Genomic DNA, 12,965 nt, shown 5'->3' with positions numbered 1-12,965 from the left:
CCCCCCAGTGGTGGAACTAACTCCCCACATCCATCAGAGACACTGACTGTCTCCCCACCTTCAAGAAAAGGCTCAAGACGCACTTGTTCCAGGAGTACAACGGTACTTAGGAATGGTTTGCTGGACCCCATGTTAGTTTCCTCAAGGATCGCAATGACTCTTGCTTAGAGCCTTGCTGCTCTTGTTGGTTAGTGGTAACTGATTGAAATTGTGGAAATATTTTTACTGTTGCTTGCTTTTCTACAGGTACACTTGCACTTATAGTGATTCATGTTGTTTAATTGTAACTTGTTTAACTACATGCTCTTGTCGTTCTTCCCATTGGCACTTATTTTGGTTGTTCACAATATGTGCTTCATGTTTTTGCTACCGCAATGTTTTTGGGGCAATCTTGTTGTTATCAGTGACCTATGCACTTCGTAAAGCTCTCTCTTGGAAGTCGCTTTGGATAAAAGCGTCTGCTAAATGAATAAATGTAAATGTAAGGAAGAAATAAGTAAGTAAGAAATACTGTAGAAAGTCACGTGGCATTGTGTGCACAAATACTTTATTTTTTAAATACTTTAAATGTCAGCAAGTAATTCATATTTTATGAAATCAGATCTTGTCAGGTCTATTCCGCTTCTTTAGCCTGAGAAAAAGAGAAAAATTAGGAGTTAGTCAATCATCTTACTTTCAAACAGAATGTGCATGTGGTGACACGTTTTGACAAAACGACCCCCAAAAATATGTACTTTTAGTAACTGTGACTTAAAGTGGTGTTTATGAGGTCCCATGAGGTATATTTATGAACCCTTGGTGTGACATCAGCAGGTCTTTACCTTTCCAGAATCACGACTCTTGGTTCTGAGCTTGTTGACCTGAGACTCAGCGATGTCAGCACGCTCCTCAGCCTCCTCCAGCTCATGCTGAACCTTCCTGAACTTGGACATGTGGGAGTTGGCCTGCTCCTCCTGAAAGGAATTCATATAAAAAAGATTTGATCAAAACTACCTTCTGCTGGAATTGTTTAGACAAGAAATACATACTTGGTACAGATATTAGGGAAAATGAAATGTATTTTTGCATAAGCAAGGGTCAAATAAATGATTAGACTTACCGCCTCCTCAGCCTGTCTCTTGTAAGCCTTCACTTTAAGCTGCAGCTTATCCACCAGGTCCTGAAGTCTGGCTACATTCTTCTTATCCTCCTCAGTCTGAAATAAAAAAAAGTGTATTACTTGTTCATGTTCACACAAATGCTGATGATTTTATAAAGACTGTAATGAGTATGTTGTTACCTGGTATGTCAGCTCCTTGACTCTGCGCTCATACTTGCGGACTCCCTTGACTGCATCTACACCTCTCCTCTGTTCAGCCTCAACCTCAGTCTCCAGCTCACGCACCTGGGTGGAGAAAAGGAGCTCATGGTGAATCCATCACTACCATGCTAAAAGGTCCTTATTAACAGCATACTCAGGACTAAATACACCAGAAAAATGTTACCTCCATCAAGGTTACACAGGGAATATTCAAATGTTTTCAAACTCACCCTGGACTCCAGTTTCTGGAGCTGCTTCTTGCCACCCTTCATGGCTAGGTTCTCTGCCTCATCCAGACGGTGCTGCAGGTCCTTGACTGTCACTTCAAGATTCTTCTTCATCCTCTCAAGGTGAGAGCTAGTGTCCTGCTCCTTCTTCAGCTCTTCTGCCATCATGGCCGCCTGCAACAAAACAATACCGCTTGGTTGAACTAAAGAACTGTACTCACACAGTATATTGTACCAGGTTACATGACCCACATTTTTTCACAGTACAGCATTATATTATCTAGACAATATACTAGTGGAATGACCCAACAAACAGTTACAAATCCTTGTGAGAACTGAACTGAGTATAAATCAGAACGATGCAACTAGTTTCTGCATTCTACTTAGATGGATCAGTGGGGGTCGACACTAGAATTGTGAACACATAAGTTGTGAAGCAGTCAGTAGAACATGGCCACAAGGTGGAAGGTATGTTATCAAAGGCATAGGCTACTGTATGATGATATGGTGGTTCCATATTGCTTTGACATGGCCTTGATGATGGTGTAAGTAAAGTAGCAGACTGAATAGTGACTGTTCTGTGATACTTAGTTATCCAGACTCACATCAGTGATGGCCTTCTTGGCCTTCTCCTCAGCGTTCCTGGACTCCTGGACAATGTCATCCACCTCTCCCTGCACTTGAACCAGGTCAGCCTCAAGCTTCTTCTTGGTGTTCAACAGGCTTGTGTTCTAAAAGGAGTACACATGGATTTAACAAAAAACAAAACTTTTGTTAGGAATGTTACCTATTTGTGTGTGTTTGTGGATGTTGTCCACACCTGGGAATGCAGCAGTCCCACTCTCTCGCTGGCGTCCACCAGCTCCTGCTCAGCCACTTTGCGGCCTCTCTCTGTCTGCTCCAGACCCACTCTCAGCTCCTCAATCTCAGCCAACATCAGACCATTTCTACGTTCCACCATGGCAGCCTGTTCCTTCATGTCTTCTGCGGCACGGACGGCATCATCCAGGTGCAACTGGGCATCCTAGAGAACAAAAAAACTGGTTAGAATAAATGCAGTTTAGGAGCTTAGCATTGGTGTTTATTTCAGTTATGTAAGTAAGTGAATATATCAAATGTTATTGAACTGAAAAATAGATTTTAGTAATTTTACACTGGAACAGAGATTTGAGTAATTTTAGGTGAACTGTTGCCAACAATCACAGTACCTTGAGCTGCGCCTGAACGTTCCTCAGCTGCTTCTGGGACTCAGCAGCCTGGCGGTTAGCATGGCTCAGCTGGATCTCCATCTCATTCAGGTCTCCCTCCATCTTCTTCTTGACTCTCAGAGCATCATTCCTGCTGCGGACCTCAGAGTCCAGGGTGCTCTGCATGGAGTCTACCACCCTCTGGCTGTTCCTCTTGATCTGCTCCATCTCCTCATCCTTCTCTGCCAGCTTTCTGTCCACCTCACCCTTGATCTGGTTCAGCTCCAGCTGCACACGCAGAATCTTGGATTCCTCATGCTCCAGGGTTCCCTGAATAAAGAAACAATTTGCAATGTCATTCTTAGTTAAGTTGATCCTAAAAGTGTTTATTCTTTCCACTTCATTCTGGAAATTGTGGAGAGTTTGTACCTCAGCCTCCTCCAGAGCGGTCTGGATCTCAGACTTCTCTGTCTCCACTGTCTTCTTGGCCTTCTCCAGCTCATGGATGCTCTTGCCAGTCTCTCCGATCTGCTCGGTCAGGTCAGAGATCTCCTCTGTGATTGGAAAAAGAAACATTGTTTGATTCAAAAATGTATAATCAGATGTACTTGAGGCACCACACACAACATTTATCTCACGTTGTAAGTTCTTATTTTCTCTCTTCAGAGTCTCCAGCTGGTCAAGAGCCTCCTCATAGGAGTTCTTCATCTTGAAGAGCTCTGTGCTGAGAGAACGAGCCTCCTTCTGAGCTCCCTCCAGCTCAGCCTGGCCCTCTTCAAACTTCTGCTTCCACTCTGCAAGAACCTAGGTGGAAGCACACACAAAAGTAGCCTTTAACAGTTGAATTACAAATGACTATGCAACGGCTAAGAAACAGGGTGTCATAGGACAGTTTTGAGCAACCTGTTGCAGATTCAGGTATTTTTCCAATTTTCACCTTGTCAAAGTTCCTCTGCTTCTTATCCAAGTTGGCAGCCAGGCCATTGGCTCTCTCAACATCAATCATGAGGTCCTCCACCTCTCCCTGCAGCCTCTGCTTGGTCTTCTCCAGAGAGGCACATTTGGAGTTGGTGGCCTCGATGGTCTCCTCAGCTTCCTGGAGACGCTGAGCCAGCTTCTTTCTGTTAGGTACAAGAGCAGTATTGTAAAGATGTCCTGTCCTTTTGGCAGGCTTGCAGTATTTGACAATACTGACTTGCAGTATATACTATATACCAAATACTGACAGTATTTGAGGAGAGACTTCCATGAAGGGAGGGTTCTTACTTGGCTTCCTCCAGCTCCTCTGTCCTCTGGATGGCATCAGTTTCATACTTGGTTCTCCACTGAGCCACCTCAGAGTTAGCCTTGGACATGCCGCGCTGCAGCTCTGCCTTGGCCTCCTGCTCCTCCTCAAACTGCTCCCTCAGCAGGTCACAGTCGTGGCGAGCAGACTGGACACCATGGGCCAGGGCGTTCTTAGCCTTAAAGGGAAATAAAAAGGATCTCAAGTCAACAGCTGTGTTGACTTGAGATGAGATGAGAACTATACAAGTTAATGCATTTAGATTTGTTTCCAAACTAATAATATACCAAGAAATAGAAAAAAATCCAAACAGGTAGTGCCTTGCAGGTACTGTTTAGCTCAGTGGGCCTGTTAAATGCAATTCTTCAGGTTTGAGGATTACCTTGACCTCCTCCTCAACATGCCTCTTGAGCTCCTCAATCTGCTGGGTGTAGGCCTGCTTGCCTCTGGTCAACTGGGACACCAGGGCTTCCTTCTCCTCCAGCTGGCGACCAAACTCACCTGTAGGGAATTTAGTAGATTCTTGTCAGGTCAAACCCTTGCTGGTGTTCTTTTTAATATGATTAGTTTGTACCGGTATGATTATCTACCTGACCATTTAATGAACTAAACTTGAAATATGTCTTTTCATAACTTTTGATGAAGGAATTGTTCTTGATTCACTGAATTTACCATTCTCAGTGAGGAGTCTGGCTCTCTGTGCACCAATGTCATTGACCTGGCGCACGTTCTCATCATTCTTGGTCTTGATCTCACTGAGCTGGTCCTCAAGGGTACGGCACATCTTCTCCAGATTGCCCTGTGGAACAAACACCATGTTTCAATCACATACATACTGTAGGTTTGTGTAAACCAATGTGTCCAATTGAAGATCTTGAATCCTTAAATTGTTAAGATGTAGTAAATTATGAAAAAATTACAAAACGTGCCTTTAAGAGGGAATTTGGAATCATTAAAGTTTTACATTAATTCTATCTTTCTGTTTTGGTTTATTTGTATCACTGACCTTAGCCTTAGAAACTGCCTCCATGTTGGAGGACAGGTCATCAATCTCCATCTTGAATTCACTTTTCTCTTTCTCCAGCTTCTGTTTGACGCGCTGCAGGTTGTCGATCTGCTCTCCCAGCTCTGCCACACTGTCAGCCTGCTTCTTCCTCAGGGCTGAGGCTGTGGACTCATGCTGCAGGGTGGACTCCTCCAGGTCACGTCTCAGCTTCTGGAACTCAGCCTCTCGCTTCTTGTTCATCTCAATCTGAGCAGCTGTGGCGCCTCCAGCCTCCTCCAGCCTTTCACTGATCTCTTCGAGTTCCCTGGACAGATCGGCCCTCTGCTTCTCCACCTTGGCCCTGGCAGCACGCTCAGCCTCAATCTCCTCCTCCAGCTCCTCAATACGAGCCTACAGTAGATAAAAACAACATGCATCATCAAAGTTTCAAAATTCTGGCCTGGACTTAATAGACAAGGTGGATTTTAAACACAAGCCAGTACAATACCATCCAGCCAAAAACCAGGAAATATTGCTTGTCTGGGGTTTATTAACTACACCATACCTGGAGCTCCTTGATCTTCTTCTGCAGCTGGGCACCCAGAGACTGCTCATCCTCAATCTTGCTCAGGAGCTGGCTGGTCTCAAAGTCCTTCCTAGGGAGCACAAAGGAATTCAAGTTTTTTTTGTGTCATCTTGATGGGAGATTACAAAGTAGTGTGTTTGAATCAATGTGGCAATTTATTCTTTTTCATGTTTCTGATCAGTATACTTACTTCTTGATTTTTTCATCGGACTGCTGCTTGTCGTTCTCCAGGTCCATGATGGACTCCTGGGCCAGTTTCAGGTCTCCCTCCAGCTTTCTCTTGCCTCTCTCAAGGTCCATACGGAGCTTCTTCTCTTGCTCCAGAGAACCTTCAAGCTGGAGGTAAACAAAGTTCATTAATAGTTAATACTTGATAAAACATATTAAAAGTAAAAAGACAACAAGCAATTTAAACAATTACACGTTGTTCATCTGAATCTCTCATTTAAAAATGTTTAAAAGACTTTATATGAGGTCACAGTAAATATAAAAACTATAAAAACTATGACTTGACCCACATCATCAACTTGCTGTTCCAGCTTGGTCTTGGCCTTGGTCAGAGTGTTGACTTTGTCCTCCTCTGCCTGCAGGTCATCCAGTGTCTGCTGGTGGGCCTCTTGCAGGGCTTTCTTCTCCTTGGTCAGCTTGGCAACACTCTCATCTTGAGATGCCATCTCTTCAGTCAGGTTTTTCACCTGGACAAGACAAAGTTAGTTCAAGTCTAAACTATTGTTTGGTGTTTTTGAACAATCTACTGCTTAGATATTGGTGAGATGTTGATACCTTGTTCTCTGTGGCATGCTTCTCCTTCTCCACTTTGGCCAGGGTAAGCTCCAGATCATCAATGTCCTTCTTCAGTTCAGAGCACTCATCCTCCAGCTTCCTCTTCTTGGCTGTCAGCTCAGCATTCATCTCCTCTTCATCCTCCAGCCTTTCTGTTGTCTCTTTGAGTTTGGCCTCCAGCTGGATCTTGCTCTTGATCAGACCCTCACATCTCTCCTCAGCGTCATTGAGATTTTCTGATTCCTGAGAGAAGAAAGTTTGTTGGTAAGCCAATGTGTATATGACATTATAGATGTGTGGTGTGTGCATGTGTATTTCACTTACAGATGCTACTTGAAGGGACAGGTCGTTCTTCTCCTGAAGGAGGGACACCATCTTTTCTTCCAGCTCTTTTTTGCGAGCCTCAGACTTTTCAAGAGCAGCTTTGCACTTCCCATAGTCCTCTTTCATGTTGGCCAGCTCCTTCTCTGTCTCAGCACTTTGCAGGAGAGGCTTGATCTTGTAGTAGACCTTCATCCATGGCCAGTGTTTCACGTTCATGAATGAGCGGACATTGTACTGGATGGTGTAGACAGACTCTCTGATAATAAGAGATAGACACAGTAATTGTTTAGCGCAATACAAATTATGTAATGTAAAGTCATTACCCTAACCCATTCCTACATGTAAAGTCTATCATTCCATCAAGCCTAAATTAGACATCCGTCCAAAATTACAAGTTTATATCATCATTCTAACAATAGCTTCATAGTAGAACGAAATGTATCAGTCCCTAAAAACAAGATTTGAATGCAAATACTTGAATCCATATATTTCCTTCTATCATCTCCATCTCACCTCCTCGCCATCATCTTGGTAAACTCAGTTCTCATCAGGTATCCACGGGCAAGAGCTTGTGTCATGGTTACCAGAGTAGCAAGCTTCTCATCTCTCATCTCCTCAAGGACACCAAGCAGACCAGCTTTGAAGAACACCTGAAACAGGGGTATGATACAAAACTTAAATAAACAACATAAACACTTCTGGTGTTAACATATTGCTATCTAAGTAGATAACAAAGGTTATGTATGATGTTCGGATCAAATAACTGCCAATGAAATGACTTGCTGTGTATTGCTCACAAGTATTATTACAGTAAGATTGTTGGATTGCTCTCGATTCCATTTTGAATGTCTACCAGTTAAATGAGATATTGAATAACCTCTGTAAGTCACAAACATGAGTTTCCAGTATCCCATCATCAAAATTTACCTTGGTGTGTCCAAACTTGTACTCCTCATGGTTCACATCAATTGACCCAAGCAGCTTCTCCGAAGCCTTCTTGTTATCCATGAACTGGCCTTCGGGGATGACACTGGCATTCAATACCTTGTATCTGTAAAGATAGAAAATGTATTTCTCAACATGTCTGCTTATTTACAGAAACAACATTGCAAATGTATGTGTTTATTAGTACCTCTGCTTAAAGTCAGCATAGATGATTCTGCTGGGGAAGCCCTTTCTGCAGATCCTAATACCCTCCAGCACACCATTACACCTCAGCTGGTGGATAACCAGGAAGTTCTCCATCAAACCTGGATGAATCAAAACGTTTACGGTGAATGTCTTTAAAGACAAGTGATATACTTGATACTGAATCATTTTAGAAGAGTAATAGTGAAATAACATGATGTTTTACCTGGAGTCTTTGACTCATTGGGAATCAGACAGCGCACAAAATGAGGGTGGGTGCTCCTCAAGTTGGTCATCAGCTTTCCCAAGTTCTCCTGTAAGGTTGTTCCAAATAAAACATTGCTCAGATGTAGTTTGTAATTAAATTAAAAAAATGTTCCTGACTAGACACTACAACTAACCAGTATTTAAGTGAGTATAAGTGAGTGATGCTACATTATTCAGTCTATCATAAATTAGATAAAAAGCTCACTCACTCTGAACTGGGAGGACACAGTCTGCATGGAACCTCCCTTCTTCTTGCCTCCTTTCTTTGAGGTATCTGTCAAGAATTGAAGCAGCACAATACATATTGTTGAAGAAAAGTCTTTAACAAACGTGTTTATCCATGACAAAGCATGTAAATATGCGTTAAGATTGAATGTATGATGATATTTTGAATCCTAGTTCAACTATACTAACCCTCAGGTGGAGCAGCAACATAGAGCGCGGCCAACAGTTTGGTTGAGGACTTTCCATACAGCTGAAGCACAGAGTCGTTCAGGGGATCCTTGTTCTTTTCCAGCCAGCCAGTGATATTGTAGTCCACTGTACCAGCATAGTGGACCAGGGAGAAGTGGGCTTCGGCCTTGCCCTTTGCTGGTTTAGGCTTCTCAAATGCCTTGGTCTTACCAAGATGCTGGTCATACAGCTTGTTCTTGAAGGAAGTGTCTGAAGCCTTGGGGAACATGCACTCCTCTTCCAGGATGGAGAAAATGCCCATTGGCTGGGGAGAAAACACACATCAGATAAGTATCTGTTTCCACAAAGTAATCCACATTTCTATTTAAAAAAAAACAATTACTGTAATAACAAAACTCTTCAAAGATATAACTTGTGTAGTTGCAAGAACCTAACATTTTGGTTATTTGTACAGAAAAAAAAGTACTGTGTAGATTAGACGTATAGGGCACATTTGTATTAGAGATATGGTGAGCTATTTTATTATGAATTTAACAAATGTACAGTATTTATTGTTCTTCACATTTACTTCATATGCTTACAATGTACTTTCAAGACCCGATGGGTAATTTATACACACAGCTCACCTTCTCAATGAGCTCAATGCAGGCAGCCAAGTCCATGCCAAAGTCAATGAACTCCCAGATGATGCCCTCCTTCTTGTACTCCTCTTGCTCCAGGACAAACATGGTGTGGTTGAAGAACTGTTGCAGTTTCTCATTGGTGAAGTTGATGCACAGCTGCTCCATGCTGTTGTACTGGGAATTGGCACATTGAGATGTTTTTATTTTTACGATCCCCCAGTGTTTTTGCCTATTATCTGTTCCTTGAATGATTTCCTTCAATTCGAGTAGAGCAGAGTCTCTTGGTCTCTTACTCACCAAAGTAACTAAACCTCATAGTGAATATACAGTACTACAACAGTATGTCCAAACTCACATCAAAGATCTCAAATCCAGCAATGTCGAGCACACCAATAAAGAAGTTTCTTTGCTGCTTGGTGTCCAACATCTGGTTGATGCGGATGACCATCCACAAGAACATCCTCTCATAGATGGACTTGGCTAGAGCCATCACTGAGTTGTTCACCTGTGTAACATCAATGCTAGAAGTTACTTTCACTGTCTTACATGAATGTTATTAACTTGTATTAATTTGATGCAAAGTATTTCTTTTTACAAACACATCACAAGTAAACAGAAACAGTCTCATTGTAAAATTACTGCTCTCAAGTCTATTCTTACCTGAGGCACTGTCTGACCCTTGGTCACATACTCATTGCCGACCTTCACTCTGGGATAGCACAGGGCTTTCAGCATGTCAGCTGAGTTCAGACCCAGAAGGTAACCGATTTTGTCAGCCACTGGAGGGTGAAAAAATGCATGAGTATCAAATACTAACTATGAGGTACTGTATTTATACATCAAAATATGAAATAGCAGTTTGAGAAAAGTGTAGAAGGAGGAAGTGAGACTCACCATCGGTGCCATCTGGCTCAGCCTGCTCCTCACGCTGCTTCTGCTTGAAGTGAAGGTTTCCGTGGTGCATGACAGCACCAGTCAGCTTGTAGATGCTCATCTTTTCTTCACTGGTGAAGCCCAAGATGTCAATAGCCTCCTAGAGGGTGAAAGGACAATATTTTGTCAGAATAACATATTTAAGACACACAATCTATGAGGTTTCTTCATGTCCTGATCCAGAGTCAATCATGTTACAATTAGTATTTAAAATGACTCCGTTTATATAATTTCAGTAACTCACATCTGTGGCGTCAAGTTCAACTGTGTCATCAATACTGGCCACAGTGATCTGACCCTGGCTGATCATGGGGTAGTCGTAGGGGTTGGTAGTGATGAGCGCCATTTCTGTGGAGACACAAAACTGAAATTATTATTACCTGATGCCAGCTTGTGTTAGTTATTGCATCTTTCATGAAAGGACAAAGGAGCAAATAAACCATAATGTTGTATTTTTATCCCTGCAGTGACCCACCAACAAGTTCAGGTTTGTGGTTGGTCATCATCTGGTAGAAGATGTGGTAGCCTCTCTCATCAGGCAGCTGGAAGCTCACTCTGGACTTCTCCAGCAGGTCTGTGAGAGAAAGAAAAGAATAAAGTTATTTTTAACTAAAGTAAATTGACATCATTAGTTGATTTGGTTGAGAACTTTTGAGGAATTCAAGCCAACTCACAGGTCTCAATGTCAGCACTAGCCAGTTTGCCAGTAGTGTGGAAGTGAATCCTGATGAATTTACCCTAAAGGAGAACATTTGCTGTCAAGGGTGTCAAGAATGAAAGTAACTGCCTACAGTGTATTCTCCTACATCATGCACTCCTACAACATTATCCAGTTACCACAGCATGATTGTAAGCGATAAAATGATAGTACATGTAAACGTGTGAAGTGATAAGCATAGAATAGCAGTCTTCAACTATCAAACTTACAAAGCGAGAGGAGTTGTCGTTCCTCACTGTCTTGGCGTTACCATAGGACTCCAGTAGAGGGTTAGCTGCAATGATCTGATCCTCAAGAGAACCCTGAAGGGAGACAAATCAGTTGGTACTTATCTTGTATCTTGTAACTCTTCAACTCTTTCAACAAGTCTTTCAAGTTTTTCATTCCAGTATTGAAAAGATACAGTATATTTTTTATATATAGCCTACGGTGTCCAAGTTAATATGTTTATTCAGGGTTGACTCACACGTTACCATGTAGTCTTAGAAAGCTCCATACCTCTTTTATTAGTTTCAAACATTCTGAAGATATACATCATGCAAAGTATATAGTAACCATTGCAAAATATATTGATATTTATAACACATAAACCACAAAGAAAATGTATTAGGGCTGTGATTATCATACAGCATGTGTCACGACTTACCTGCATTTTGCCGGGTACTGCTTCCTTCTTCTTCTCACCTCCTGAAACAGCAATGGTGGCAAAGTACTGGATGACACGCTTGGTGTTGACAGTCTTTCCAGCACCGGATTCTCCACTGTAGATGGTAAAATTGTTTATTTTAGTCTTCATAACTTTCAAATCTAAGTACTGACAAGTGTTTTAACTAATAAACATAACCTCAAGTCATAAAGGTTCTACATTGACAAATATCTTAGGTTCATCTCTTTTTATTAGAAATTGTGTGTTATTATGTTTTTACATAAGAAACCATACAAATATTAAAGAAAAAATCTTTACTCACGTAATCAGGACGGACTGGTTCTCCCTATCTGCAAGTAACAATTAAAATAAAAGTCATGAGTTACTCCATTGTAAATTACGTTGTAAATCATATTGTAAATTACATTGTGCTATGTACTGTATTTAAACAGCATATCTTCACTTGCATCCATCCATTCCTAAATTAATCCATGCATCCCTTAATCTATCATTCTTGAACTCTTTATCAATCCATCCAATGATGCATCACCCATCCATCAATGTATCTCACTGTTCACCAGTGAATTCTTCAGTTAAACCATGCATCCATCCTCCATCCATCAGTGAGCATCCATACCTGTCAACATGAACTGATAGGCGTTGTCAGAGACGGAGAAGATGTGGGGTGGAGCCTCCATACGCTTCTTCCCTCTGTAGGCGTTCACCACTTCCATGTCATACACAGGGAGCCACTTGTAGGGGTTCACCGTGGCACAGAAGAGCCCAGAGTAGGTCTGTGTGAGCAGAAGGCAAATTAATACATTGATATTTGAGCTCGGTATATTTCCTGATACTTGCTTCCTTGAGGTGGCTTATGTGAAAAGGGACAGTTTTCTTACGTAGATCATCCATGCGGCATAACGCTCTTTGAGGTTATACAGGACAGAAGCTTCATTGAGGTAGGTCATCATGGCCATATCCTCAATCTTGTCATACTTAGGGGGGTTCATGTTGTAGACATCCTCCTCTTTAAAGGTTTTGGTCTAAAATGGGCAGACACATAGTTGAAGCTATGTTAGGACAGAAATGTGGCAATATGAGAATTAATGTAGCTCATGTTGTGGACATACAGACTATAGCTGCATTGACTTTTGCCCTAAACCTCTTGTTTAATTCTGTGCCATCCAAACTGATCAAATCGTCTTACCTCTTCAGTGTCAAGGATTTTCACGTCACACTTCCCGCCATCTCTCTTAATAACCAGACCCTTGAGGTACAACTCCTTGACATCAGTCACATAGCAGGCATTCTTGGCATCAAATGGTGCCGTCTGGGCCTCAAGCCTCTCCTTCTCAGGCTTACGAAGGTAAATGGCGGCCTTGCCATATTGGGCCATCTCCGCGTCCGTACTCATGGTGGCGGTTTACTGGAAGACAAGTTTATTTATCATCACCTTAAATCAACCATAGTATTCTTATTTGGATCTGACACAAGTTTTACAAATGCTTATTCACTTAAATCAGGTCAAAACAACATATCCCAAAAGCCTTGAGGATGCC

At 42.0% G+C, this 12,965-nt stretch overlaps 1 protein-coding gene across 1 annotated transcript; it reads right to left on the bottom strand.

The window, feature by feature from the left end:
- Nucleotides 1-571: 571 nt before the first annotated feature.
- Nucleotides 572-12,820, bottom strand: LOC136959143 (myosin heavy chain, fast skeletal muscle-like). Its single transcript, XM_067253393.1, has 39 exons — nt 12,614-12,820; nt 12,306-12,449; nt 12,044-12,200; nt 11,729-11,756; nt 11,407-11,521; nt 10,970-11,062; nt 10,717-10,780; nt 10,518-10,616; nt 10,287-10,390; nt 10,004-10,142; nt 9,770-9,888; nt 9,465-9,614; nt 9,113-9,283; nt 8,487-8,790; nt 8,282-8,346; nt 8,032-8,119; nt 7,810-7,927; nt 7,605-7,728; nt 7,191-7,327; nt 6,678-6,933; nt 6,354-6,596; nt 6,089-6,265; nt 5,761-5,906; nt 5,550-5,640; nt 5,006-5,395; nt 4,672-4,798; nt 4,382-4,500; nt 3,981-4,177; nt 3,652-3,835; nt 3,353-3,518; nt 3,144-3,268; nt 2,736-3,044; nt 2,348-2,551; nt 2,133-2,258; nt 1,531-1,701; nt 1,280-1,384; nt 1,100-1,195; nt 822-953; nt 572-631 (listed from the first exon to the last, which is right to left on the bottom strand). The coding sequence occupies exons 1-39, from the start codon at nt 12,818-12,820 to the stop codon at nt 614-616; spliced, it is 5,808 nt and encodes a 1,935-aa protein (XP_067109494.1). The 3' UTR covers nt 572-613.
- Nucleotides 12,821-12,965: the final 145 nt, after the last annotated feature.

The sequence above is a fragment of the Osmerus mordax genome, chromosome 16, assembly GCF_038355195.1.
Source record: "Osmerus mordax isolate fOsmMor3 chromosome 16, fOsmMor3.pri, whole genome shotgun sequence".
NCBI lineage: Eukaryota > Metazoa > Chordata > Actinopteri > Osmeriformes > Osmeridae > Osmerus > Osmerus mordax.
The sequence above is the reverse complement of the archived record's forward strand: the minus strand, read 5'-3'. Positions and strand labels throughout refer to the sequence as shown.

Excerpts from the sequence above, each read along its gene's own strand:
- LOC136959143 (XM_067253393.1), bottom strand. The coding sequence starts at position 12,820 with ATGAGTACGGACGCGGAGATGGCCCAATATGGCAAGGCCGCCATTTAC. Across the intron at positions 10,143-10,286 it reads TTGAACTTGACGCCACAGAT|GAGGCTATTGACATCTTGGG; the intron begins GTGAGTTACTGA and ends TTCACCCTCTAG. Across the intron at positions 3,836-3,980 it reads GAGGAGCTGGAGGAAGCCAA|AAAGAAGCTGGCTCAGCGTC; the intron begins GTAAGAACCCTC and ends TGTACCTAACAG.